This window comes from Aulonocara sp. 'chitande type north' Nkhata Bay, linkage group LG16 (genome assembly GCF_057382095.1).
Source record: "Aulonocara sp. 'chitande type north' Nkhata Bay isolate Kocher_YH1m ecotype deep benthic linkage group LG16, A_spYH_male_GT1.1, whole genome shotgun sequence".
Lineage (NCBI taxonomy): Eukaryota > Metazoa > Chordata > Actinopteri > Cichliformes > Cichlidae > Aulonocara > Aulonocara sp. 'chitande type north' Nkhata Bay.
Window position 1 is genome coordinate 21,358,613 of NC_141359.1, and position 26,252 is coordinate 21,384,864.

General features: G+C 41.7%; 1 protein-coding gene across 1 annotated transcript; it reads right to left on the reverse strand.

Moving 5' to 3' along the window:
- Positions 1–2,662: 2,662 nt before the first annotated feature.
- On the reverse strand, positions 2,663–25,751 carry fstl1b (follistatin-like 1b). Its single transcript, XM_086266687.1, has 11 exons — positions 25,597–25,751; positions 25,393–25,449; positions 10,702–10,803; positions 10,450–10,579; positions 7,595–7,627; positions 7,111–7,241; positions 6,444–6,562; positions 5,976–6,088; positions 5,237–5,347; positions 5,062–5,156; positions 2,663–4,080 (listed from the first exon to the last, which is right to left on the reverse strand). Exons 1-11 carry the CDS (start codon positions 25,597–25,599, stop codon positions 4,039–4,041), a joined length of 936 nt encoding a protein of 311 aa, XP_086122813.1. The 5' UTR covers positions 25,600–25,751; the 3' UTR covers positions 2,663–4,038.
- Positions 25,752–26,252: the final 501 nt, after the last annotated feature.

Consider the following 26,252-nt stretch of genomic DNA (forward strand, 5'->3'; position numbering starts at 1 on the left):
ATACCAAGTGTCCATTTTGTTATAATTGTACAAACTCTGTTTTTGCATAATAAACTGAATTTCCATTTACGTTGGCCCATATTTAAATAAATCCTCTAATATCCTTTTTAATAAACTAAATATAAAGGAATAAGGGCTGGTACAAAACTTTTGCACAGTATTGTACATCCATTTTGCCTAACTGGAACAATAAGTTGAATTTTCACATTATTTCTTCTTCTTTTTTTAAACAAACATCTATTTCTGATTATTAAATCAGTTTTTGTCAGCATGAAAGATACCATTTTTCAATTTCTGCATAGATGTTCTGCCATTCCTCCAAGAGCATCTTTTTTTAGTCACTCTTTGATGGAAGAGCTGCATTGCTCTACCCTTCTCCTTGTAACATACTTCAAGCAACATACTTGACCATGTTATGCTGATTGTTTTCTTCTTTAGTAATCCGTTTTTACTTTTGCTTTGAGATATTCCTCTACTGACAAGCCTTGGTCAGCTGGCTATCTTCTTGTTAAACAGCATTGTGGTATACCCACATACATTCATGGTGCCAACTATTCTCTCCTATAGCCTCATGCATTTCTCTGACCTTTTCACCTTCTGCATCACTGTTGGAACTGCATTCATATTGACGCCATTTTAACCAAAGAATTCCCAAAGCTATTTTTCATGTTCTTTAGTAGACTTCAATTTTGTGCCACAGAAAATAGTCCACACATGTCCAAATTATGCAACATCCGCTGTACTATTTGCATTTTGCTCCACTGACAACCCCTGTACCAAGTCAGAAGCGCTTGTCTGTTATTCAGAGGTAGATTCGGGAGTAGGTCAATGTCTGCAGTGTCACTTGCTGTAGATTTAGTTAGGAATAAATAGAATAGAATAGAATACTTTTATTTGTCAATTTCTTCAAATGTACTTGCCATACAAAGGAATTGAAATTACGTTTCACACTGTCCCATGCGTAGACATTGACAACAATAAGGTGCAGATGCACAACAAAAACAGCCCTAACAATAAAGTAATAAATAGTAATATAATAATATAAATAGTGCTAAAAGAAATACTAAAAATATATATATAGTTGCAGGTGTGTGCAATTGCAATGCAAGTCAGGAATGTTTTCAGTTCTTGGTTCAGAGAGTGTTTCTTTGTTGGAGAGTGTGCGTGGGTGAGGGGGAGTAGAGTCCAATCTGTCTTCCTATACTTCTGCCAATCTGGTGATTCTGCTGGCTGGGAGTCGGGAGGGAAGAGAGTTCAGCAGTCTCACAGCCTGGTGGATGAAGCTGTTGGTGAGCCTGGTAGTGCGGGAGTGGAGACTTCTGTATCTCTTTCCAGAGGGCAGGAGGCTGAACAGACAGTGCGCGGGGTGGGTTGCATCGTTGACAATTGTGATGGCTTTGCGGGTGAGGTGAGTGGTGTAAATGTCTTGCAGGGAGGGGAGTGGTGCACCAACTATCCTCTCAGCTGTTCTCACAATGCGTTGTAGAGCTTTTCTGTTATAGTCAGTGCAGCTACCGCCCCACACAGTGATGCAGCTGGAGAGGATACTTTCAATAGTGCCTCTGTAGAATGTAGTCAGGATGGGTGGTGGAGCACTTGCCCGCTTGAGTTTGCGCAGGAAGTAGAGGCGCTGTTGTGCTTTCTTGGCCAGTGATGCTGTGCTGGTGGTCCAAGAGAGGTCCTCACTGATGTGCACCCCCAGGAACTTGGTGCTGCTCACCCTCTCCACCGCAGCGCCGTCGATGGTCAATGGGGGGTGACAGGTGTGGCCTCTCTGGAAGTTGACAATAATCTCCTTGGTCTTACTGACATTTAGCAGGAGGTTGTTGTCTCTGCACCACGTGGTCAGGAGCTCAACCTCTTTCCTGTAGTGGGTCTCATCGCCCTTGATGATGAGCCCCACCAGCGTTGTGTCGTCCGCAAACTTCACAAGGTGGTTGGAGCTGTAGGTTGGTGTGCAGTCATGTGTCAACAGGGTGAAGAGCAGAGGACTGAGCACACTGCCTTGTGGAGCCCCCGTGCTCAGGGTGATGCTGTTTGAGACCTTGTTGCCCACACGCACCGCTTGAGGCCTCTGGCTGAGGAAATCCAGCAGCCAGTTGCAGAGGGAGGTGCTGAGGCCCAATAAACACACACACCCTTAAAAAACAAACCCCCAAAAGTCTACATTACATAATCAGCCAAGTAAATGGATGGAACATAAAGCATGGGATGGTTCCTTGATAAGTTTTACTTGAAAATGTTATTTCATTTAAATAATGTATTACAATAGCCCGTTAGGCAAGAGAAACTCCAGTTAACATTTAGAGGTAAAGACAACAAATGAGTTGCCCTTTCAAGCTGGAAGACTAGAACAACCAGCAGTCACCGATTTGCTGAGAGGAGCACCTTCATGTAACTATAGGCACAGCAATACGCTCATTGGTCTCACTGATTGGTGCTTTTTAAGTAGGAAGTGCAATTTTTTAATGCGATTCCCATCTGTACTGGCAACCAGTCCAGTGGTGAGATTACTGGCTCACTGCACTTTGGAAGACAATGGAATAGCTTAATAGCCAATGATTTAAACTTTTTCCCCACTAACAGTATCTCATAAGTAAATCTGGCAGATAAAAGCACAAAAACGTACGCGCACACAGACACAAACAAAGTGACAAAGCTGTGTTGTGGTGAATGGGCTTTATTGGCATACATATTCCTTAGTCTCTGCACTTTTAGTGAAATATAAAGATTCAGCTTCAACGTAGTAATGCAAATTTCACACACATAGGAAATAGAGTCACAAAGCACTAGTTTGATGCCATCTTCATCAAAGCACACTTGTTCTTGAAACGCCACATGGCAAAAAAAAAAATCCTATGTGCAGGTAATGGTAGCGACCTGTAAAGTTTGCAGGTCTAAGGCACTGATTTCTGGTGTTTAGACATCCCAATTCAGATGCAGGATTTCAACAAATGAACACAATAAACAAACCAAGCTACTCTCAGCGTCATAATTGAAAATCGCACACACGCACACAGACACACACGCACACATTTCATATGCACCAGGTTATCGACGCGCCTAAGCTACTTCCACTGACAGTGAGGCTAGTCCTTCTGTTAAGAGTGATATTGAAAGCACAGGTATAGTGTTGTTGCTGGGTCCAGAGTAATGGCTTACCTGGATAATTTTGTACATCATTCAAACACTTCATCTAGACTTTGGTTTCAGGTTTCACCATGCTATATTCAGATCAGGTCTCAACGAAAGCTGGACCACTACATCTCGAAAAAGTAAGACACACATAGAGGGAAATGTTTAATCCCTCACAAAAAGGAAAAAAAGCACCAGAGAGACTTTACTAAGTATAACATGGGAACAAGATGAACTCCAACTCAAGCCAATAACATAATGTATAAAGAAGCAAACTTTTTTTTGGCAGCAATGTTATTATTTTAGCCGTAAGATACAAATAAATTCATGGTTGTGGTTGAACTAAAGCCTAAGAAAGCTAAAGAAAATGAAAGAGAAGTGCAATGGTCAGGTAGTGGCCTACTGTGGCAGTTCTACAGGCAACAAAATTTTGAAAAGCACTAGTAGCTCTACCTTGTTATGCAACATTCTGACAAGAGGTTGTACGAGGCGCCAAGCAGTCAGTTCTCTGTGTACTCAGCGCCTATATTTAAACAACCCTCAACCTCACTACCTTTTCAAACAGTGACTTCCATATTCCAAAACAGTGATAACTTGACAGTTTTCTTTTCGTAATAACTGCAAAAATATAAGGATTGTAGTAAAAAAAACATAAAACAAAAAGCAACCCCGAGGCTAGAGTAGGGTTGCAGTAATACAATCAAACATGACAGTACTCAACACAAGGGAATCCACTGATACGCTTTGATTGAAACTAACAAACATCAACACAAACACTTAAAAATGTAAAAAAAAAAAAAAAAGGATAATAATTAACAGAGCAGAGAAACATAATAAAGTGAGTTAAATCAAGTATGGAAGAAGGATGATGGCGTGCACCCTCTTCTTTCATTGCATCCCGACTTAGGCCTCCTTTGTGCTGGCCTTCATCTTCTCCACTGTCTCCTATGTTTAAAACAGGGAAAAGAAACGTGAGCTATAGTGTCTCATTTGACATGCTGACTGAAACAGTATTTCTGGAAATCGCACGCCTTTCCCGTTAATATCAGCACTGCATTTGTTTGAAGGTGAATTTGGTGTCACCTATCGAAACTTGTACACACGATGAACCACATTTGTTTACAGTGGCACTACCAAGTATTCTTCTGGGGTGCAGAGTACACGGCTTTGCTGACTCAGTCATGGCCTCAAGCCAGATTCCTAGAGCTACCTTGCGGACATCACGGTTACATTCACGCACACAAGCAGACGCACAAGTTACAAAAACAGCAATCTGCAAAAGATTTTATACTTTTGCAGATTGTTCTAAATACATGTGCCAATTAGTCTACTCCTACTAAACCTAATGCACTGCCTGTGAATCAAAATAAGCAAGAAACGTTAAAGGAAGATGTCAACACATAAATCTGTTAAAGGTAAAAGAAACTCAAGCATTGATGGGTTTTTTTTTTAAGGCCATCTGCCCTACATTTCATATCAGCAACATCATTTTATGGCTCTAAATTTGAAAACATCGCTCTCCTTTGGATTTATTGTTTCACTTGTTCTGTCAGAAGCAATAAAGCTGCTGATACTGTGGCTCGCCGAGCTCTGCCAGGTTGGAACGCATCAAATATTTACAGCGACCTATTCCTCTGTCGGTTGTATTGAGCAATTTGATTTGAAAGGAACTACAGGTAATCAAGGAATATAAAAGCAGGCACGAGGCTATTGGCTCATAAAGGTTATATTTAGTGGACCTTATAACCAATTCTACAAGCAGTGGACAGTGAATGAGCTTTGGAGTGCAGTAGAACCAAGTGGGGAGAAAATCAAATATTAGGTTCTAAGGTTGGGAAAACACTTATAATTTTTTGATTTATCTTGTCTTTAACTCGACTGATATACTGTACTTTTTTTGATGGGATTTAGTTTACAGATACACACCTGGTGCTTGTTGAGCTCGGCCACACGGAGGTTCCACTCCTCCTCAGTCATCTCCACTCCAGCATCTGCTAAGTCATCCACAGCTGGCTGGTTATCTGGTCAGATTACACAACGGTTAAGTGGAATGTGTGCGTGTAAACAAACAGGATAAATGCCATTTTCAGGTTTTTTTTACCAGTGCACGTCATGGCGGTGCAGACCCAGTTGCCGCATGCACAAACGCAGCGATTGCACTCCACCTGGGTCTCTGCTCCATCCTCATATGTTTCATCCTCCAAGGCACATTCTGCACAAAGATAAAGAACACGCTACCTAGATAAGGCCACAGATAAGACTCTAGTAGAACAATAAAAGTTTTACATTGGTACCAATTTTATGACTTTTACGAGTTGCCAGCATTTTAAAATGCTGCATCATTCATCCACCAGCATAACCACAGTGTCACATTCTTTTGGTTACTTTTGCTTAGTCACAAACACTCAGCAAAACAGCCAACGCCAAGCATAAAACCTTTGTGTGTAAACTGGAGAAACTATTATGTAAAAAGAGAAAAAAAATCAAATGCCTTAACCAGGCATGAAAATCTTGATTTGCATTTGAAATTTTGCATGTGGACTAAACCCAGAGTTTACACAGCTAACAGTTAGTACACCAAATAAACGTGTGCGTCCTTGAATCTGGTGTAGCTCCAGAGTTAAGTCAACCGCAGAGATTGGCTTCTGGATAAATGCCCCCTCTTCCTGCGAACTTTATCCCAGATATATCAGCACCAGTCAACTGAACAGATTGAAGGGCTGAGTCTCAAAATCCTAAGAAAACAGCAGCTGCACTACTGAGCTTTCTGTGCTTCGGTCAATTTATATAGTAGATCTAATGGTGTGCTACATTATGTCAAAGTATCACTCCAAGCTCACTCTTCTCTGGTGGATTGAAGCCAGGCTTCAGGCAGTTAAGAAACTCATCAAAGCTCAGCTTCCAGTCGGCATTCTCATCGGAGAGCTCAATGAGGGCATCAACACACAGGCTCCTGGGGAACGAGAAGCACACAAACACAGAATAAATATTAGCTGTTACATACAGTAACAGTGGACCATTACAGAAACAATGCAAATGCTGTAAAAATCATTTTGATAGCTGCTTTTCTTTTTTTCTACACAGAGTGCAGGTGTTTTTACCAATATGGTTTCCCACAAGAGGCCTGCAATAATGTTTGCTCTGGCCAAGATCAGGTTCAATGACTTGTCTTAAAATAGTGCTGCAGCACAAAGATAAGATTTTCTGCGCACAAGCAGTACCATTGGAAAAATAAATATGTGAAGGCTCTCTCACCTCTTCCACTTCCACACTTTTTCGTAAACATGCAAACTTGCAGACACACTAACCGGAGCAGGTTGTTGCTCTCCTGGTCTGCATAGGACTGCAACTCCACAACTGACTCGTTGTGCTGGATGAATTTGAGCAGCTCTGAGGAGTCCAGCTGAGAATCACCACTGTCATATGACTGCAAACACACAGACTCATGTGCATGAGGATTGAACACAAAGAACTCTGTAAGAAGTCATTTGGGGTTCTGATCCACAGGCTGGGTAGGCTGTAGCGCTACATTAACATTTTTATTCATTTATTCATTTTTTTAAAATGACTAGTTGTTGTTCAAACTGATTTAGCATCCAAGCTGACTACTGTTTGACTACTGTACATGGGCTTCATATATGATGATGAAATAAGAAAATCTTGGGCATAAGTAAAGTTTTAAATCGTCCAACACAAAACCCCCCATCTTTTGCTATAATGGCATTCATGTCAAACCATGGAGAGGAAGGGGCCCTCCTCTGCAGAACAAAGTTCCTCATTAAACTGAATTATCACCACCAGCTGACTCGCTTGAAAGGTCTGTCACATGAATAATTAGACACAGTCCCAAGCAGCTTTAAAAAGCAGGCGGACTGAAAGAGGCCCGCGTGGACAAATAAACTGGGGTATTCTGTGAAAACACTGGTTTTGGAGCAGTGGTGAGCATAAAAACAGAAAAGGGTTAATTCTGCCTACCTTGAAGTATTTGAGCAGGATGTCAGAGAAGTTGGAACCCTTGACAAACCAGCCATCTGGGATAATCTCAGTTTGCAGCCACTGGATCACACGAGATCTTAACTCGTTGCGGTCAGCAGCATAGCAAACCACTGCAGGAGAGGGGATATTTCCAGAAGTCAGCAGCATGAATAAATAACCCAGTACACCTGGTATACTGTGCATCGGTGTATTCAGGCTCAATATGTTCTTTCAGTTAGACCATAAATGTCTGCTACTGTATAGCACGTGTGTTAGTAAACTGTAACCCATCCATGTAACCATGGACTAGACCTTAATATGCCAGTACAATCCAGTGAAAAAATTACAAATACATTCAGTTGTAAATTAATTTATATGTTTATATAACACGCAAACTTGATAAGGATAAGTGGAAGAAAAAGGATGGGTGAATGGATGTTTATATAAGCAAAAAGAGCATGCACGCACATACACATAAGCTTACCTGGACTGGCAGCGGCCTGTTCTGTTTTCTTTTCTAAAGGTGATTTGAAAAAAAGAGAGAGAAAGAAACAACATTTGATACAAAACCTGGAGAACATTATTGGAGATAAACATGTCTGTCACTGAACAATTGGCCAAAGGTCTGCAAAGAGCATGCTGTGACATAATGATTTTCCCTCGCTGACCTTTCTGTCACCGATCAATGTCCAGGCTAGCCTTCTTCAAGTTCTGCATTTTGTTTTCTTTCTTTGTATCTTTCTTTCTAGTTGTACATTTTTGTTATTCCTTTGTGATTTCATTTTTATGTTTGATTTTCTTTCTGAAAATCAATGTAATTTCTTTTCTTTTCAGACTGCTGCTGCACTTCATGACACACACTGAGCACTTCTTCTCCCCGTACTTCTTTTCTCTCCTCACGTGTTTATACACCACTGCAGTATGCCACTAAATTTTTGTCTTCTCTCTGCTTTAATCTGTGTTTTTGTTCTGCCTCCCTATGCTGTCTTTTTCTTTTCTTGTCTTTGTCTTTCTCCTCATCCCCCAGCTGGTTGCAGCAGATGGCTGCCCCTCTCTGAGTTCGGTTCTGGCGGAGGTTTCTTCCTGTTAAAAGGGAGTTTTTCCTCAGGGATCTCCTTATTGTTGGGCTCTCACCAGAATATTGTAGGTTCTTTACTTTACAGTATGAAGTGCCTTGGGGAAGCTGTTTTTTTTGATTTGGGGCTATATAAATAAACCTCAACTGAACTGAACCTCAGCTGAAATTAGTTTCAGAATTAGTTTTGCTTATTTATTTATTTATATGTATTATTTGCATTACTTATGTTGACCAAAGCATTTTAGATTATATATCACAGATTAAGGTCCAGTTAACTAAACAACTTCATGTCAGCAGGGACCAGCAGGGAAGTGAAAGTTCACTCGAGATCAGATAAGATACTAATACGAGATATATGAAGAGGTGGCTACAGGGCAGAGGTGTGATAAAAATGATAGTGCAGTGTCATGGAAGGGGACATTGTATGACTGTCAACCCAGTCACCTCACATTATCAGTTCAGTGAATGTATGCTAGTTCAGAGATCACATACTAATCAGTTTAATTGCTTACTATCAGCGCTTTCACAATTAGTCGGGTGAGCTAAATGACATTACTGAAAAGGGGCCAAATTGGCCTTTTTAGGCCTCCCATTGTCACATCTACTAGATCTCAGGGATTCACTTATACTTAAGCTTCTACTCTGTACCTGACAGTCCGGCAGAGCGATGTGGTGTCACCGCTGTTGTTCAACATCGTCATCGATGCGATAATGCGCAAAACATTCAAGGGCCGCCGCGGAGTCCAAGCCTTGACCGATCAATTTATCACCGATCTAATGTTCGCTGACGATAGCGCCATTTTTGCCGAAGACGACACCGAGGCGACTCACATCCTCTACTCCAAACCGTACGGCCTCAAGATTAACGCCGAGAAGACCAAAGTCCTGACCACCGATGGCTCACCAGCGATCGTCCACCTCGACAGTGTGCAGATCAAACAAGTCCAACAATTTAAATATCTGGGGTCCCTCGTCGAGGAGAAGAAAGTGGCATCATCAGTGGAGATACGCTCCAGAATTGGGCAGGCGGCGGAGTTCGCTTCCCTGCGCTGGTGCGTTTGGAAGAAGAACAACATCTCATTGACAAAGATCCGCCTTTACCGAACCCTGATCCTGCCCATTCTACTTTATGGCGCGGAGACGTGGACAATGCTCAAACACGACCTGAGCAAGCTCAAAGTTTTCCAAATGCGTTGCCTTAGATGCATTCTCGGCGTTTCCCTTCGCGACCCTCATTCGAATGACACCATCCTCACCAGCTGCGGCAGCCAACCGACGATCGGCGACCTAATCCAGCGCCGCCGACTCCGTTGGTTTGGCCACATTTGTCGAATGGACCAGAGCCGCTACCCCCATGGCCTACTCTGGTTGACCCGCCCCACCGATTGGAGGGTGCATCGAAATGCACCAAAAAAGACATGGATGAAACAAATCCAGGATGATTTGAAGGCCCTTTGACTTGACCTCGAGCAGGCAAGAACCATCGCCTTAGATTGAAAAGCGTGGAAGATAATCGTTGGTCAAGCAAGAGAACAGCAGCGCACTGGTTGCGCAGCCGACCACCGCCGCTGGTCGCCCGCTAAAGGACAAGAAGGAAGAAGGAAGGACCTGACAGTAACCTATGACTCTGACATTCGGTGTTATGAACACGAGATTTTTAGTCAGTGTTGTTAAATTCCTCTCTAGTAATTCAGTCATGACAGGTTCCAAACTGTGTTTTCATCTTTTCATCTCTATAGCATTCTCGTGTTATCTTGGCTTCCACTGCACTCTAAACAGTCAAGTATTTCGTTTTTGGAACAAAACAGAGCTGAATAGTATCAATTAGCTGCAATAGACTGCCAGCCTGTCCATGATGTACCCCACCTTTCACCATATTACAGTGGGGATATGCTCCAGCATCCCTGAATTAGATATGTGCAAGAAAATCAATGGATGGACCAATCAGTGCTTGATAGGTCAGTTGAATGAGAAACCTGATTTGCTATGTCCTATCCTATCAAAATGTTGTTTCTGTGTGTACATTTTTTAAATTGTAAAAATTAAAAAAAAGAAAGAAAAAACCCTGAAAACCGTTCAAGGCAAGAAAGATGATGATGTTAAAAAAAACATTTTTTAGCAAAAAATCATTTAACAATTTTTGAAAAATACATTTTCAATGTCTAACATGAAAATTATGCAACTTCCATTTCCATTTCCAAGGACGATTGTGTGATAATTATGCCGGTTTGAACTGTTTTATCAACATTTGTTATCCGTACCCTTGCAGTGTCCGTCGTGTGCCACTTGGATCTTCAGGCCAGTCAGACAAGCATCTCTGTGGAGCTCACAGTGATTCCTGTAGGTCTTACCATTGCTGCCACATACTGACCTCTTGTGGGGCTTACAGCTCTGCAAAGAAACAAAGTGCAAAGGGAATGAATGTGAAGTGAAACCAAAGGGAGTTTGTAATCCAAATCTATTATTTGGACATATATTGCTTCCTTGCGTAAAAGCAATGACCCGACACTCACCTCTATGCACAGACAGCTGGGCTCCCCCTTCTCATTGACAGCGCACTCCCTGCCGGCCCCGCAGAACACATTAGCACACACTTTGCTCTTGGTCTGCACCTCCTGTAAGGCAAAATAAGTTTGTGATGGTTGAACACAGGGCGGCGCTGTTGTGCTTTTCAAACAGAATAGCCAATCAAGTCAAACAGGAATCTGCAAACGGGATCCAAAACACAAATATTTAACTTTCACAATAAGCCATGTGGAACCAAACTCATGTCACAGATAAAGAGATCGTTTCGCCCAATTAACTGACAAGAGTCTGTCCCCTGATGGCATCCGAGATGAAAGCTCACCGATCTTGCACTGCACTCAGTCTAGGAGGTGATGATTTTTGTATCTGTTTCCTATCTTTTTTAGCAAGATACCAAGAATTACTTAAATCATTTTGGTAAATAAGCTCAGTTGCTTTGTGCACGTAGTGGTTCATAATGTTTCATTGGAGACTCTGAGGAATCCTCAAACAACTGACTGCATTTCAATTTTATTTGTTCCTTTCTCATCAACATGATAAGCAAAAAAAGCAATATTTACGTGCTCAAACAAATGTGTCCTGGTTTATTGCTTATCTTTGTTGTTTTTTTATGTGTGTGTTAGTATCTGCACTTTTAATGAGGTCTCCAGAGCTGTCTGAATTGTTGCCCTGTCAGTGACAGTTAGACTTGGATCCAGAAGTTGGCATGAAATAAGGCAGAATACAGAAAACATGTAAGTGGGATGAGTTCCTGCTGGACCATGCTGCCTCCTCGAAAATACTCTTTTTCTTTCATCCAAATGTCTCCAGCAAATCTGTTTCAGTTAAACAGCCTTTTCTCTCACATTTAGCGTGTCTCATTCGCTCTCGTTGACACTCATGGACACACACACCGTCTCATTTGCTCGTCTTGACATCTTGTGTTTGCTCATTTTAGGGACTGCCAGCAGACTCAAGAAATGAGCTCTAGCAACCAATCAGAAGACGCCAAGTGGAGCTCCAAGAGCTGTGTGTACAGGGTGTTTCCACATCTGGAGTCTGAGCTGTGTTTTCCTTTAGGCCCATTCCCATGCAGTGCAAAATCTTTTCTCCCCCCCCCACCCCCGACTCCACTCCTGCTCCCTAAGCTGCTGTTTCCTGTAACAGCGAGACAGAAGTTGGCCTTCTTTGTGTGCCTGCACGTGAGCTGGCTTCCAACTTTGTCTCTCTGTGTATGACTGCAAGGTCTGGTATGTAGGTCAAAATGAAGGTGGGATGTTGTTACTGAACCTTCTTGAGCTCTCATGATAAAATGTAACAGGATGGATTTCAGAGCTAAAGGGATGACAGTGGGGGAGCAGTCACATGCAATCATCACAGTGTAGCAATTTTGACTCAAAACTGGTGAGAGGAATTCGGTTCTATGCATGCTTCAGAGACATATACATACACACACTTCCTATCCTAAGATGAGGTCATGGAAAAATCTTCAAAGCAACCCCCCCGGCCTTGAACATGTTGGACAATTCAGTTTCTCAGACACAGATGGGCAAGAGGCCTGTTGAAACCTGCAGAAACCTCTGAGAACATGAATAATAGATGGGCTCCTTAAGATGAATCTGGTACAAACACGGAGTTCTGTCTGTCCCTCCTAGCAGAACCAGCTGAGAATATCTGACATTTAGCTAATGAATACAGAGGTAGAAGGTCCCTTTTTTTGCAGCTGATTCATGAGCTTTGTTGCCATAGTGAGAACATATACTGGCTTCTTTTGATTACAGAAGTGTCAGTCAAGTAAGCCAGATGGAAGAAAGCCTCAAAATGAGATCTCAGCAGGGCTCTTTGGACATACAGTGCTGTGAAATAAGTATTTCTCCCTTCCTGAGTTCTTTTTTCATGTTTGTCACTCTTACATGTTGCAGATCATCACACCATTTTTTTCATTAGACAAAGATAACCAAAGTACAAATATACAGTACAAAGTGCAGTTTTTGAAATGATGATTTCATTTATGAAGGGAAACCAAACCTACCTAACCCTATGTGAAAAAGTAATAGTCTCTTAAACCTAATAACAGGTTGTGCCACCCTTCACAGCAAAAACTGCAATCAAGTGTTTGTGATAACTGGCAATGAGTCTTTCACATCACTGTGGAAAACTTTGGTCCACTCTTCTTTGCAGATCTGTTTTAAACATATAATTCATGCTCGAAAACTGATTCAAGTCTAATTCCAGTCCCAATGCTGACTAGGCCACTAGTTTTTGCTGCCAGCGGTGGCACAACCAGTTATTAGGTTTATGGAGCATTTACATTTCTTTCACACAGGGCCAGATAACCTTTTTTCTCCCCTTAATAAAGTAAATCATCATTTAAAAATGGTATCTTGTATCTTCTTAGGTTATCTTTGTCAAATATTAAAATCTCTTTGATTATCTGAAACATTTAAGTATGCCAAATATGCGATAAAATAAGAAATCATGAACAGGGCAAATACAGCACTGTAAAAGAAAATAACAGATGAAATAGTCTCTTCGTGTGTTCTTGGGATGCCACAAACGCAGTGCATAAAACATGCATGGACAATGCGGAGGGATAAATAAAAACTACACATAGCAAATGTCAGAGACATATGGTCACATTTCATGCGTCTAAGAGGAGAAAAATTAGTAGACTTTTAAATCCCCAAATATTGTAATCAGTAATTAGTTACTGATTACTTTTTTCAAGTAACTTGACCAACACTGGTAACAGCATATAGAATAGCATGCAGAAATAATACTCCAAATAACTTCCTGTAGGAGTAAAGCTGACAACTTCCCCAAAAAAGTAATCCCGTTACTTTACTGATTACTTATTTTCAAAAGTAATTAATTACTTAGTTACTTTTTAAAAACACGATTTACAACCTGAGTAGGTGATAAAGTGATAGATCTTTCAGTCCAGTTCTACTTTTTCTGCATAATCCATCATACAAAATGTAATCAAATGGAAAACTCTCTTTTTAAAACTTGTTTTATTAGTTTTAATCTTTTAACTTTATGCATCAAGCAAAGATTTAATTATATGCAACATGCTCTGACTGGAAGAAATTTCTTTTAAACCTATTTAAACCTATTTTCTGCACATTCCAGCACATAAAATAAAATATTTTTTTGTGTTTACACTCACTCTTTCAAATAGATGCAAGTAAAACACAGCAGAAAATAAATAAAGTCAAAGACTAGCGGTCCTGTTGCTCTATTTTCACCTGTAAAGCAGCACTGCGGTAGGCGGAGGTTTACCCTGGTGCAGGTGTGCCGCAGCGGTCAGTGGAAGAATCCGCGAGTTTCGCTGTGAGTTTCCCATTACGTCGTTGCGCACTCGGTGCTTGCTCGGAAGTTTAGGGGTTTTTTTCGCTGTAAAAAGAAGTTTTCTTCCCACGCACAATGGACGCTAATGTTTTTGTCACTTTTTATGGAATCAAACTCAAAGTAAGGTCAGTACTTCCACGCTTTAAACGCTGCACGCTCATACTCTCTCCCGCAGTCGATCCATTGTTGATCTGCACACAGCTGTTGTCATGAACGTCGCACTTGCTTACGTCACTGTCGTGAGACATTCTCGCAAAAAAATCACGGTTTTAGTAACGCAGTAACGCAGCGTTCCTACGGGAAAGTAACGGTAATCTAATTACTGTTTTTGCAATAGTAATCCCTTACTTTACTCGTTACTTGAAAAAAGTAATCGGATTACAGTAACGCGTTACTGCCCATCTCAGGCTGTTACAACATAAAAGCTTAATTTATTTACTTGAGTGTTAGTAGCCTGAAAATATGAGAAGTTTTTTTTTAATCATTGTTGTTATCACTATTTTACTTTATTTGGTAAAGAGCTTCCCATGTTTCCCCTCTTTGAATCTTTATGTAGTTCCAAGTTCATACGCTGAGATTGATATCAATGTTTTTATTCAAGTGGGTATCACTTTCTGTTTACACATTGTAGGGACTTGGCATCAACCTCACCATAACTAAAAGGCACTCATTAACACAGTCACCAGCAGAGCAGACATAAAATAAGACATGACACAAAGTCAGCACAAACAAAAACACACCCATTATGCATGTCCCAGATAAATTATTATTTTTAATTTACTGACAACAACTGCCTTCTTTCCCATTTAAAGCCAATCAGTGTTCTCATAAGAGACTGGTGAATCATACCAGAGTCCTTCATACAAAGAGCTTCCCTAAGCTCATTACAGTCAATACGGACACATTTCACAGCTCACGACACTAATCTCTTGCCCCGCGTTTCACATGTTTTCTATTTCAGTGTTTTAGTCACGAGGCTGAAACGACTTAAAGGTTTCTAAAATACTTTTTTTTCTCCAAAAACTCTTTGCATCATTTCCATCTTTTTATATCAGCGTGGCAACTCTCATTTCAAGTCTTGCTTTCATTTCTGCTATTCTTTAGTTCTTTCTCTTGTCATCTCATCTCTAGCACTATGCCCTTTTACAGATGCAAGACACGTGTCTGTGAACGAAGGCCAGCCTTGAAGAGCTAGATGGAAATCAGAGGAGGAAAATAAGAGAATAGTAAGAGTCTGAATAAAAGGAGAAAGTTGTGAGGACAGTCTGAATATTAAGAAAGAGGTGGGTAGTGAAGAAGAGGAGGGGGGCATACGAGCATGTTATATGGCTCGTTGATGAGGCGGACTTGAGTTAAAGTGGAACACATCCTTGCTTTAGAGAACAAAATGCCCTTTTATCTTTTATCCAATGAAGACAACAGTGAAAAGGCACACTAACTAAAGGCACCTAAAGGCACCTTGCACAACACATAAAAAGCATCAGAACATCTGCTCTGCCTTTGCACGCCTTTCTTATCTCTGTGTCCTCAAAGACTCAAAACAGTACAAGCAGCAGCATATTTGTCTGTATTTGCATGCTTAGTGTGTGTACCTTCAAATATCTTGGAGATGTTCCACTAATCGAACAAGCCGATCAATGCCTCTCTACTGTTGATGTCATTTACAGCCACCGTGAGCACTTCCCATATTGCACCCTGCCCCTTATTAGCATAGAAAACATTAACCTAGAGATTGCACTGAAGTCCCTGCCATAGATATGCCTACAACAGTGAAGAGAATAATGGAAGCAACTGCAAAAAAGCAGTAAGTGCAATAAATACAGAGTGTGGCATTTCTAATAATACTAAAAGATTAGTTTCATCTGTTTGATTGGATTAGTTTTGGACACAATAAATCTAATTCAATAGAATCCAATACAACGAGCCTGCAGTTCGACTGTTTTCACATAGAGCTTCTTTTGCCTGTCTGCTGTGTTCGAGAGGTGTTGATTCAGCGCTACTTTCACTGTGTAGGCTGTACTTTCTGGTGCTGTTCATTCGTGCTGCATTATAAAAAGGTACAGGGTCGATCAGCTTGAGCTGCTTCAACATCTGTATGACACATAGAGTTTCATCGATATCTGAATGTGAAAGGCTCGAAAAGGCTTTTCAAGAAGTTTGGATTTAATGCACGGGTGTAAGAGACACCTCACTGTAAATGATGCAGGCTGGGCCACTTGAAATATTGAAATGCTGAATAACAATGAAGGAACTACAGCACACTGTTACACATGCTGCTGTCGTGCTGAGACACTGATAAGGCTTCGGTTTGTGAGGAAGCAGAGGAAATATTTACAGTGATATTGAAATCTAATCTAAGTATGCACACAGTTGTCTGTTCAATTTACTGCTTATAAAAAGCATCTATTTCCCCGTATTTACATAACAAACTGGCAAATTTGAAGAAAAATGAAAACTATCACAAGCAAAAAGGTCAGAATCTGAGGCCTAAGCTACAAAAAGCTAGGCTGTTGACTGCAGCTTCAGAAGTGCTTCAGAGACAGTGGTTTCTCCTTTCATATAACTCCCTCCAAGGAGGTGCATAAGTCTATTTAAACAAATGCTGACGTGGAGGAGATGTGCACTAAAACGTGATTTTACTTTGAGCGAGGCAATAACAGTGACAGATAGAGACAGTCAGCATGACAGATGGACAGACAAATGCATGGACGCCCCCCCCCCCATTACCTCTAAATGCAACCGAGTGTTTTACAAGAGATTCTATGTAACAATGAGGTGAAAAATGAAAGAAACACAAGACTGAAAGGCAGGAAATGTAGACAAGAGACATAATCAGGAGAATGAGAAGGTAAGAGGGGTTCATTCCCGAGCCATGTAGTGCCTCAGCTGGAACCCGACCCAGTTTGCCTTGAGCCAAAATCTCCTCAGTATTTGGGTCATAAAGGTGGCCCTGCTCTTCCCCTCTCCAGCGTTTTCCCCATGGTGTCCCTCCAGCGTTAGATTGTCTAAAACTCTTCAGCTCCATCAGACATGAGTCCATGCCAGGAGCAGACAGAACAGGGAGGGCTCAAAATTGAGCAACTTGTTTCCCCTTAACTTCTAATCAGAAGAGAAGTGGAGTGCAGCCAAAGAAGAAAACCACTTACCCGATACACTGCAAGCTAACTGCGATCCAGTTTACTCCCTTAAGGAATTTTAACGAGATGATGGGAAGAAATATTATTTTTTTTGGTTTTGAGTCATTACAGAAAGCTGTCTCTTTTGCCTTCAATAATTCACATTGCTCCATTCTCAGACTCTGTTGCCTTTCCCCCCCTCTGTGAATCTGTGTCTTCATTTATATCAAATCAGTTTCAGTCTCATTTCTTCTGTACTTGACAGCCTCGTGAGATCAGATGTACAGTAAAGCCTCCACTCAGAAACAGGCAGTCAGCCCATCAAAAAGACACGATCGACTGCCATGCTTCCTTTTGGCTCAAATATCTGCTTAGTATTTCATGGATTACATGACAAGTGATCGCCAGCAGTTGAGAGCAGTATGTGTCCTTGAAATAATGAGGCCAAAGAAGAACTAATTTGAGCGGTTTATAAGAGCACTAGGGGTGGTCTCAAATGTTCTCTGAGGGACCAGGTCCGAGATTAAATCTTCAGAAACAAAAGGGCTCAGAGTAACGACCAGTTTACAGAGTTCTGCCTGTTATTCTCGTCCCTGTTTCTTATTCAGTGTAAAAGGAATGCACCAATGGATGGGATGATGTCACCCCAGTCTGCAGCCTGTTATTTTACACCCAGCAGCCTCATTGTTCAAAAGCTGAAATGCAGCAACTAAACTGAAAAGAGACATGGGGGAAAAAAGAAGAAATAGAAGAGGGAGATAACAGAAATACACGGTAAGATAAGTGTAGCAGAGAAACAGAGAGAGTGAGAAAATGGAGAAAGCAAGAAGTACAAGACTAAAGAAAAGCAGGAAATAAGTCACCGTCTGGGCAGAGCAACATCTGCTAGCAGTTAAAACGTCACCAGAGAACACAAAATGCTGTGAACGCAGCACCGCCCCAGGCCCGCCCTCCCCTGTTCACCCCGCTGTCACTCTGCTCGGACAAAAACGTCCCCTGTCCTCACTACCTGCTTCATCTTAACCTCTAGTCAAGTTTTCTTTCTTATCATCATTTTCAATAATTTCTCATCTATTTTGCCTTTAATTTTTTAATCCCTTTCTTTGACTCTTTACAGATAATCTTGCTCATTTCCCCTTATCCTTTTAAACTTTCTCTCTTTGCTCACTTTGTCACCTTTCTTTCCCCTCTGAACCACCCCCCACCCCCCTCTGTTCTCTGCATTTTTCCACCACGAGGAAGGGCAAGTGAGGGGGATGGGGAGGGTGGGCCAATGCAGGCTCACACTCAGTCTAGGGGAATGAGGAGACTCCCTGCCCTCCTCTCTGCTCCCTCTTTGAGGCCAGTGTAGGGGCTAATGTCGAACGCTTTTGTACAAGGGAAAGTCCAATTAGAGACTGCAAGATGTATTTAGTGTGTGTAGACATTTCAAACCTGTTGTGAGATCAGACCTTCATTATATTTAAACAACTGTATTTTGCCTTCCTTTTAATCAAAACCTTTCAAAGTATGTCAGGATACAGCGAGAGAAGAAACAATCAAAATGTTATCTGATTCACAGAAAGTAAGTCAACTGTTTCATTAAGGCACTGTGGCCACTGTATCAGGCGCATGTGTTCACTAGGGGTGCAACGATACTCGTATCGATATTGAACCGTTCAATACAGTGCTTTCGGTTCGGTAGCATATGTATCGAACAATACAAAATTTGTAATTTATTTTATCAGCTTTTCTTCTGACGATGCTGTCTGTGTTGAGAGCTCAGTGGATCTGCGTTCGACTACTCCGCCTAGGCTGCACTGTTGAGCGCAGATCCACTGAGCGCAGCACAAGCTAGCAAGACAGAAGCTAAGCTCCTTGCAACATGGCAAATTGAACCTCCCCCACCCTCATTCAGATCTGGCCTTTGGAACTATTTTGATCTTCATGTGAAGTATGACCCTGATGGTAAGGGCATCATGGACAAAAGTAAGACAGTGTGTCGGATGTGCCACGCAATGCTCAATTACGTGGGTGGGAACTACTGCATTAGCGCAGTTAGCTCGTTAACGTGTTGACGTCGTCCAGCCCCACGCACGGGGCGATCCGCGGTAGCTCGTTAACGGAGATTTGCCGTGTTGTGGTGTTAACGTCATTTCAGATTAACACTGACAGCACTAGTGGGAACACAACGAATATGACTGCACATTTATGCCGACATCATCCTAGTGCAAAGACAAGTGGAAGCAGACAAAAACAACAAGCACGCATGCTACAAACTTTACCCGAGTCATTTAGACAGCCGTTAGCACATGATTCTCCTTATGGGGACCTGATATGTTTAATATCTGTCAGTGCGCCCCAGGGCAGCTGTACCTACAATGTAGCTTGCCATCACCAGTGTGTGAATGTGTGTGTGAATGGGTGAATGACTGAATGTAGTGTGAAGCGCTTTGGGGTCCTTAAGGACTGAGTAAAGCGCTATACAAATGCAGGCCATTTACCAATATGCTGCTGAGAATATAGCCCAGAAGAAGCGTATAGTATAGCTTTTATTTTGGAAAGAGCCATTTCTCTGTAATAAACTCTCTTTTCCAAAGATGAGTGATTCCTCAATCAGATAGAATTATTATTTTATCCCTGTGTTGTTTCAGCAACATTAAATTTAAAAACTGTACGTTTGAGTTAAAATATATAGAATAGAATAGAATAGAATTCAACTTTATTGTCATTGCACATGCACAGGTACAGGGCAACGAAATGCAGTTTGCATCCATCCAGAAGTGCTTTAGTGATATAGATATATTACAATATATATTAGCAATAATATAGATATGTGAGTATCTATATTAGTGCACCCCTAGTGTTCACGTGTTCCTTGTTAGCACAGATATTCATTCAGCCAATCATATGGAAGCAAACTGACATATTTAGGCAGGTAGACGTGGTCAAGACAAGCTGCGGAAGCTACAACTAATTATTAGAATGGAGGAGAACGGTGATTTAAGTGACCCAGACTGGTCTCGGGATTTCAAAAACTGCCAAACTTCTGGGATTTTCCAGCACAACCATCTCTAGGGTTTAGAGAGAATGGTCTGAAAACAGAAAATCTCCAATGAGCAGCAGTTCTCTTGGTAAAAATGTCTTGATACCGGTTCAGGCTAGTGGTGGTGGTGCACTGGTGTTGAGGGGAAAGTTTCTTGGCTTCAGCCTACCTGAGTACTGGTGCTGACAATGTCCAGCAGGATAACACACTATGTCACAAACCTCAGATCATCTCAAACACATCTCCTGAACTTAACAATGAGATCACTGTTCTCTAATGGCCTCCACAGTCACAAGATCTTTTTTCTGCAGACCATCGTTGTATTTTGGATCATGTGCTATATACACCAAGCAATCACCTGGGCTCAGAGAACTTAATTGGCAGATTAAACAGTAATGAAATTTAGCATTGTTGTAATCTAAGAACTTGCAAGTCACACTTTTTCATGGTTCTTGAAATTCCTCATGACATTTTAAATTACAGATTTTTAGTACTTTTTCTTTTCCTTTGGGTTTGACAATCAAAGTCATCCCCCCTGCTTTGTATCATGTCTCATTCGTACTAAAATAGACGGAGAAAAGAGCCTCTCACTATGTATCAGTCACGGCTGAGGTATTTGAGCTATAAATGATCAAACTGAATGAAACAGTCATCTGCGCACTCCAATCTATTCAAAAATCTTTTTAATTAGCGAGCTTCACAGTATACTGCAGTGAGGCTAATCATGCGATGTTCTTTTAACCTTTTGTACTTCAGCTTTCACTTGCTACCTGTTCATGCCTTGAAGAAGACTGAAAGGGTGCTAATTAAAGGGATTTTTTTATGAAGAAGTGGCTTCCTTCCACACATATTAACCACATTTTTGATCACTTGAAGAGCTGCGGTTGATACGTTTTTTGACCTCTGCTGAGCTACATCAAATCCAGCTTAAACTACTTATTTTATTACAATTGTTCATCCTGCAGATTACTTTCTCAGCTGACTCTTTAGAGAAGTAGGATGTGTTGTAAAGGGAAAACTATTATGTCCTAAAGCAGTGGTCCCCAACCCCCGAGTTGTTTGGTACCGAGGGTTGAGGCTCGGGTATGAAATGTATGGTTTTCAGGGTTTTTATTGTTATTTTTTTAAGCGTTTTTATTGTTAACTTGATTTCCCTGGGTCTTTTCCCATGTGTTATGAATACATCTTTTTATGGTAGCGGTACTGGTTTTATTTTGTTGTATTTATCCGCGACACCTTAAAGGCCAGTATATTGTCAGACATAAACTGGTCCAAAAAAGGTCGGGGACCGCTGTCCTAAAGCATGCAACACACCCTGGTGTAGCAAACAGCACCAACACACTCATAGTACAGTGACTCAAATCAATGAAATGCTTTTATTCAGCACCGGTGGTGGTACAATACCACCACCAGAGAAAAACAAGCTCCATCAAAGTTGTTTTGCCCCAAAGGAAAAAAAAAAACCTATATATTTTTAACCATCATTTTTTTATGTTAGGGTGTAATATACTGAATAACAGGAAAATTGACAGATTTCTGTAGCAAACAGGCTGTATGTGGATCAATCATGGTTGTGCGCACAGTCACCCTTTGCAGGCCCTTGAGCAAGGTTTCTGCATGTGATAAGAGAGGTATGCTACATTATAGAGTGCTCTCTTATCACATAGATCACAAGAAAATGGAAGAGTTACAAAAGCTCAAAACAGCCACTTTAGCCTCTATGTTTTTTGCTCAGTGTTGGAAAACAGCAGTGTTCGCCTGTTGATCATTCCTCCTACAGTTAAGCCTGTTCAACAGAAAAAAAACTGCATTGCATATACAGGGCGTGATCTGTCTTTGACGGGTCACTGGACACAGAATAATCTCTGCTGGAAGTAAATATTTGTAGAAGTTTTGTTTTTTAAGATGTCAAGCTCACAGTGATGTTCATTACATTTTCCAAGAGCTTAAAGTGGGCAGAAAAGCAGCAAACAGTCAGTCGTCAGTAAATTACCTACTTTTGCTTTTTAATTTTTATGATTGAAAATGATGCATTACCTCATTCTTTACAAAATGCTCAGAGAACCCTTTGGTGCCAGTCTTTGTGATTTGCGTGGGTGCCTGTGTTAATTTATGTGTGAGTGCAGAGTACCGGTAATGATAAGACACCAGTACAGCTGCTAAGCTAAATGAGGACTCCTTTCAAGCCAAGCCAAGAGTGAGGAGAACACACTGCAGGGACGTGAAACGTAACACACCTCTTCTTTCTCTACCCCTACACCACACAGCCAAGTCTTACCTCACTCCCAGTCTGCCTGCTGTAATTGCATGACATCTCCTTCCTGTTTTACATCACTATCTCACCGCCCTGAACAATCTCTGCACGGGATCCATGACTGAATGTCGAGCTACAGTAATTAGAGCAGGCTCATACGGACAGAGGACACGGCGTCCCCTCATGCTTATGTTCTCTCCACCTGGGCAGATATTTTTAGCCCACCTTGTATGGGAAAGAACAAGCATCAACATGGCAACATGGCGGGTTGCCCGAGAGCATTTAGCTCAATCAGGGTGCAACAAATCCAGGGCCAGAAAGAAAAAGGGATCCAGCTCCTTCATTTTTTCATGTTTTCTTTGTTACGTGAAATGTTGTCCTGGCGAACTAGTCTGGCTGCCTGTTGATGCCAGAGCGCCATAAACTAAATTAACCAATGTGTCATTCACCGTGGATGATGCACAATAACACAATAACACTGCATGCCATAACAGCGGAAAGATAAACACTCTCCCCCCTCTGTTTATATGCGGCTGTGCGCACACATGTCCCCCGAGGCCGCAAAGTCTTACGACTTTCACTATGCCTGCATCCGACCTCGTTTGCATATCAAGCTCCCGGTGTGTTTGAGTAAGACATCAAGGTTTTTTTTCCCAAGATGCATATCTGCTTTCCAGCCCGCGGGCACACACACAAACAGAGTTTTAAGTCTCGACCCCGGCCACCCTGTCACACTGCATTTCTGAGCAGCTTATCTTCAAACGCAGCAAATTCTCACCTCAAGAAGCACACACGCATTCGACTTCTTAATAGATCAGGAGTTCGTTTCCACATTTTAATAGCCTAAACTCGTGCCAGCAAATAAAAACACAATCGATCCTCTTTTCAGTGATCTTTCCAGCTTTTTTAGTGATGTGTATGCAGACAATTTAACATGCATCCCATCGTTGATACACAAGCTAAATAGATACCCTATAGGCTCAGATTCACCTCTTTGCTGCAACTTGTTGACCTTCGTTAGACAGCACGCTGGTATGCCAGTTCAGGCCCTTCTCACAGCCTGTCAACAGGCCATATATTATCAAGAGAATTACCTTTGGAGAACAGATGCCTCTTTTTTTAATGGGTGCCCATTACTTTGCGGGTCCACCCAACAACAACTGCCGTTTGTTCTATCCCATCTAGGACATACCTCACAGATCACGGCCATAGATTCAATTAGGAGGCACACAATCCCACATTTAACAGCCAGCGGGTAAAGATAGGAAGAGCAGGGGAAGGTCAGCCGGGGTAGCCGGCACATCAGTCTATGAGCAGTGTTGCAGTTCCGACACTAATGGCCATCTGCATTAAGCCATAAAGACAGGCTCGGCCACAGATAATTGATTTATCTTTCACATGTGGCATTGCTCTAACCTGCTGAAAAATCCCTCTAATTAGGCTACAGTTATTACCGTGTTTATATCATCCTCCTGTTTTTGTTGTCAACAGAGGAGTCAGCACAAAGCCAGGTGTTCAACAGCTGCGTCCACTGAGGGTCCAGGCCATCATCAAGTGCCACCTGGCATGTGTGTGCTTGCTCGTTCTTCGAGGAATAATTTGGGACATAGAACAAATGACTTTTTGCCAAGTTATATGAGAACATCCATCCTGCTTTCAGGTCTGCATAATAATTAGGGAGGTACAATGAGCAGCTGGTTGGCATAGATTGCCACAAAAGCTAGAAACAAAGGAAAAAGAATCATTTTTACAAGAGACCATGTGCTGGATCACAAAGACATTCTTGTAGTTTGCTTTCTTTTTTCTTTTTTTTTACTCTTGGATATCTTGATAGCTGTTTCCATAACTATAAATTTGTTATTCTTGCACAATCACAACAGACATCTCAGAACAGGAAACTTGCCAGTCTTCATGCTCAGCTCAGCTAACTGACTGCTAGGTTTACTTTTAATCATATTTAGGCTTACTGAGCATCCACCCCAGACAGTAAGCTTCACTCATTCTTCAAACCCACTGACATATACGAGCCCATCTGTCACCCCTGTGAGATGCTTAAACTTTAATAATTGCACGCTGTTTCAGTTAATCATTCTTGTGTGCAATCGGGCCACCTACTAACAGCACATCCTGGTGTTTACCTAGAGAGGAGACTACTTAGCACTGCAGTGTGATACCCATGAGGTGAGCATTCTCACAGCTCTTGAGGCACTCACTGCCCTGCAGACAAACACACATGCTCCCCGACCAACCACCAAAACAAACATTATGCCATTAGAGCAGCTGCCAGTTGGCACCAAAACACCCTCCAGTATTGATGAAGAGTGTCCCCCAGAGATTTGTGAAAGCTAAACCCATTCTCCTTCACAGCTGTCTGTCACTCCTCTCGTCCTCTCATGGCACATGTCAGCTTTTGTTGCGATGTTACCTTCAAAAATCACAACTCAGCAAAACAAAAACAGAGAATAGGTGAAGGACTTCTCTTTGTGCGGTCAGCAAACAAGATGGAAAATGTGAAGGTTTAAGAAATATGTGCGCTCACTTTTCCAGTGCCTCATGGGTGCAACCTCATTAACAACAATACCCCAAGTGGAAGAAAGCAAACTAGTCAGAATGTGTCTGTAATGACGCTCATGATTGCCGTAATTGTGTGGTTCCGCTTAGGAAGATAAACAACCCAGCCTACATCACATAGACACAATACAGCCTTGAAAACCCAACTATAAATGGCCCATTTTCACCACGGCACCAAGTTTTCTCCAATAAAATACTTTTTTTCTTCTTCTCGTTTTCCAGATGTGTTGAAGCTCAACAAAGCTGTTGTTTGGCTGCCTTGTTTTTTTGTTTTTTTTAGTGGTTATAAAGTGTTCAGTACAGGCGTAAAACGGCTGATTCCAATATGAAGCCTCGCAAAGACAACTGTTTGAAGAAAAGAAAAAGAAAAGAGCAAACTTACCTCCGCGTTGTACAAAGCTACGGAGAGCAGAAGGAGCACAGCCACACTTCGGAACATCTGGACAAAAAAAAGGAGGGGAAAAGAGAGAGAAAGTATGGTTTTATGGGAAAAGAATGAGCCAGCGACAGTGTCCATCCGTTTTCATACCATTCATACTGTCAAGACAAACTTGTGGAAAAGCCAAATTTTAGTCCTCTACATTACCATTTTATATTCGGCTTGGGAAATCTGCTCGGAAAAGGGGTGCTGGTCCGGATATCTGTCGGGACGCAGTCGAGCAGAATTGCCGAGATTTCAAGAAATTTGAGGAGCGCTGAGGAATTCCTGCCAGTCCGTCAGTCTCTCCTCCTCCTCTCGTCTCACCCTGGCCAATGAAAACGTCTGGAGAGGAGAAGAGGAGGCGGGGGAGGAACGATGGAAAGTGTGTAGGCTATTTATTGTGTGTAAATTAAACGGTAAATGCAGCCTTTCTCTCAAGAAAGGTGGATGGCTGTGTTTGGGGCTCAGTCATATTTTGTGTTCGGTTCGTATAAAATCTTTTGTATCCTACTGATCTTATGGAAACATTTCTCTTGGCCGTTTCAGTCCATTTTAGTCAAACTCTCAAAGAACAGCCATAAAATTATTAACAAGGTTTCGCTTGCTTTTCTTTGCTGCCACCAGGGGGCAGAAGAACTCTTAAAACACACAGCTGCTTCTTTGTGTCGTTTTAAGCTTATATTTTGATTATTCACCTCTCTCTCCATCTGTTTGATGCTTCTGGTTCTTGATGTCTCACTTTGATGATTTACTTCCCTCGTTTCTCTTCAGACTAAGACAATCAAATGTGGAGGTGTACTGCACTGAATGGGTGCACAATG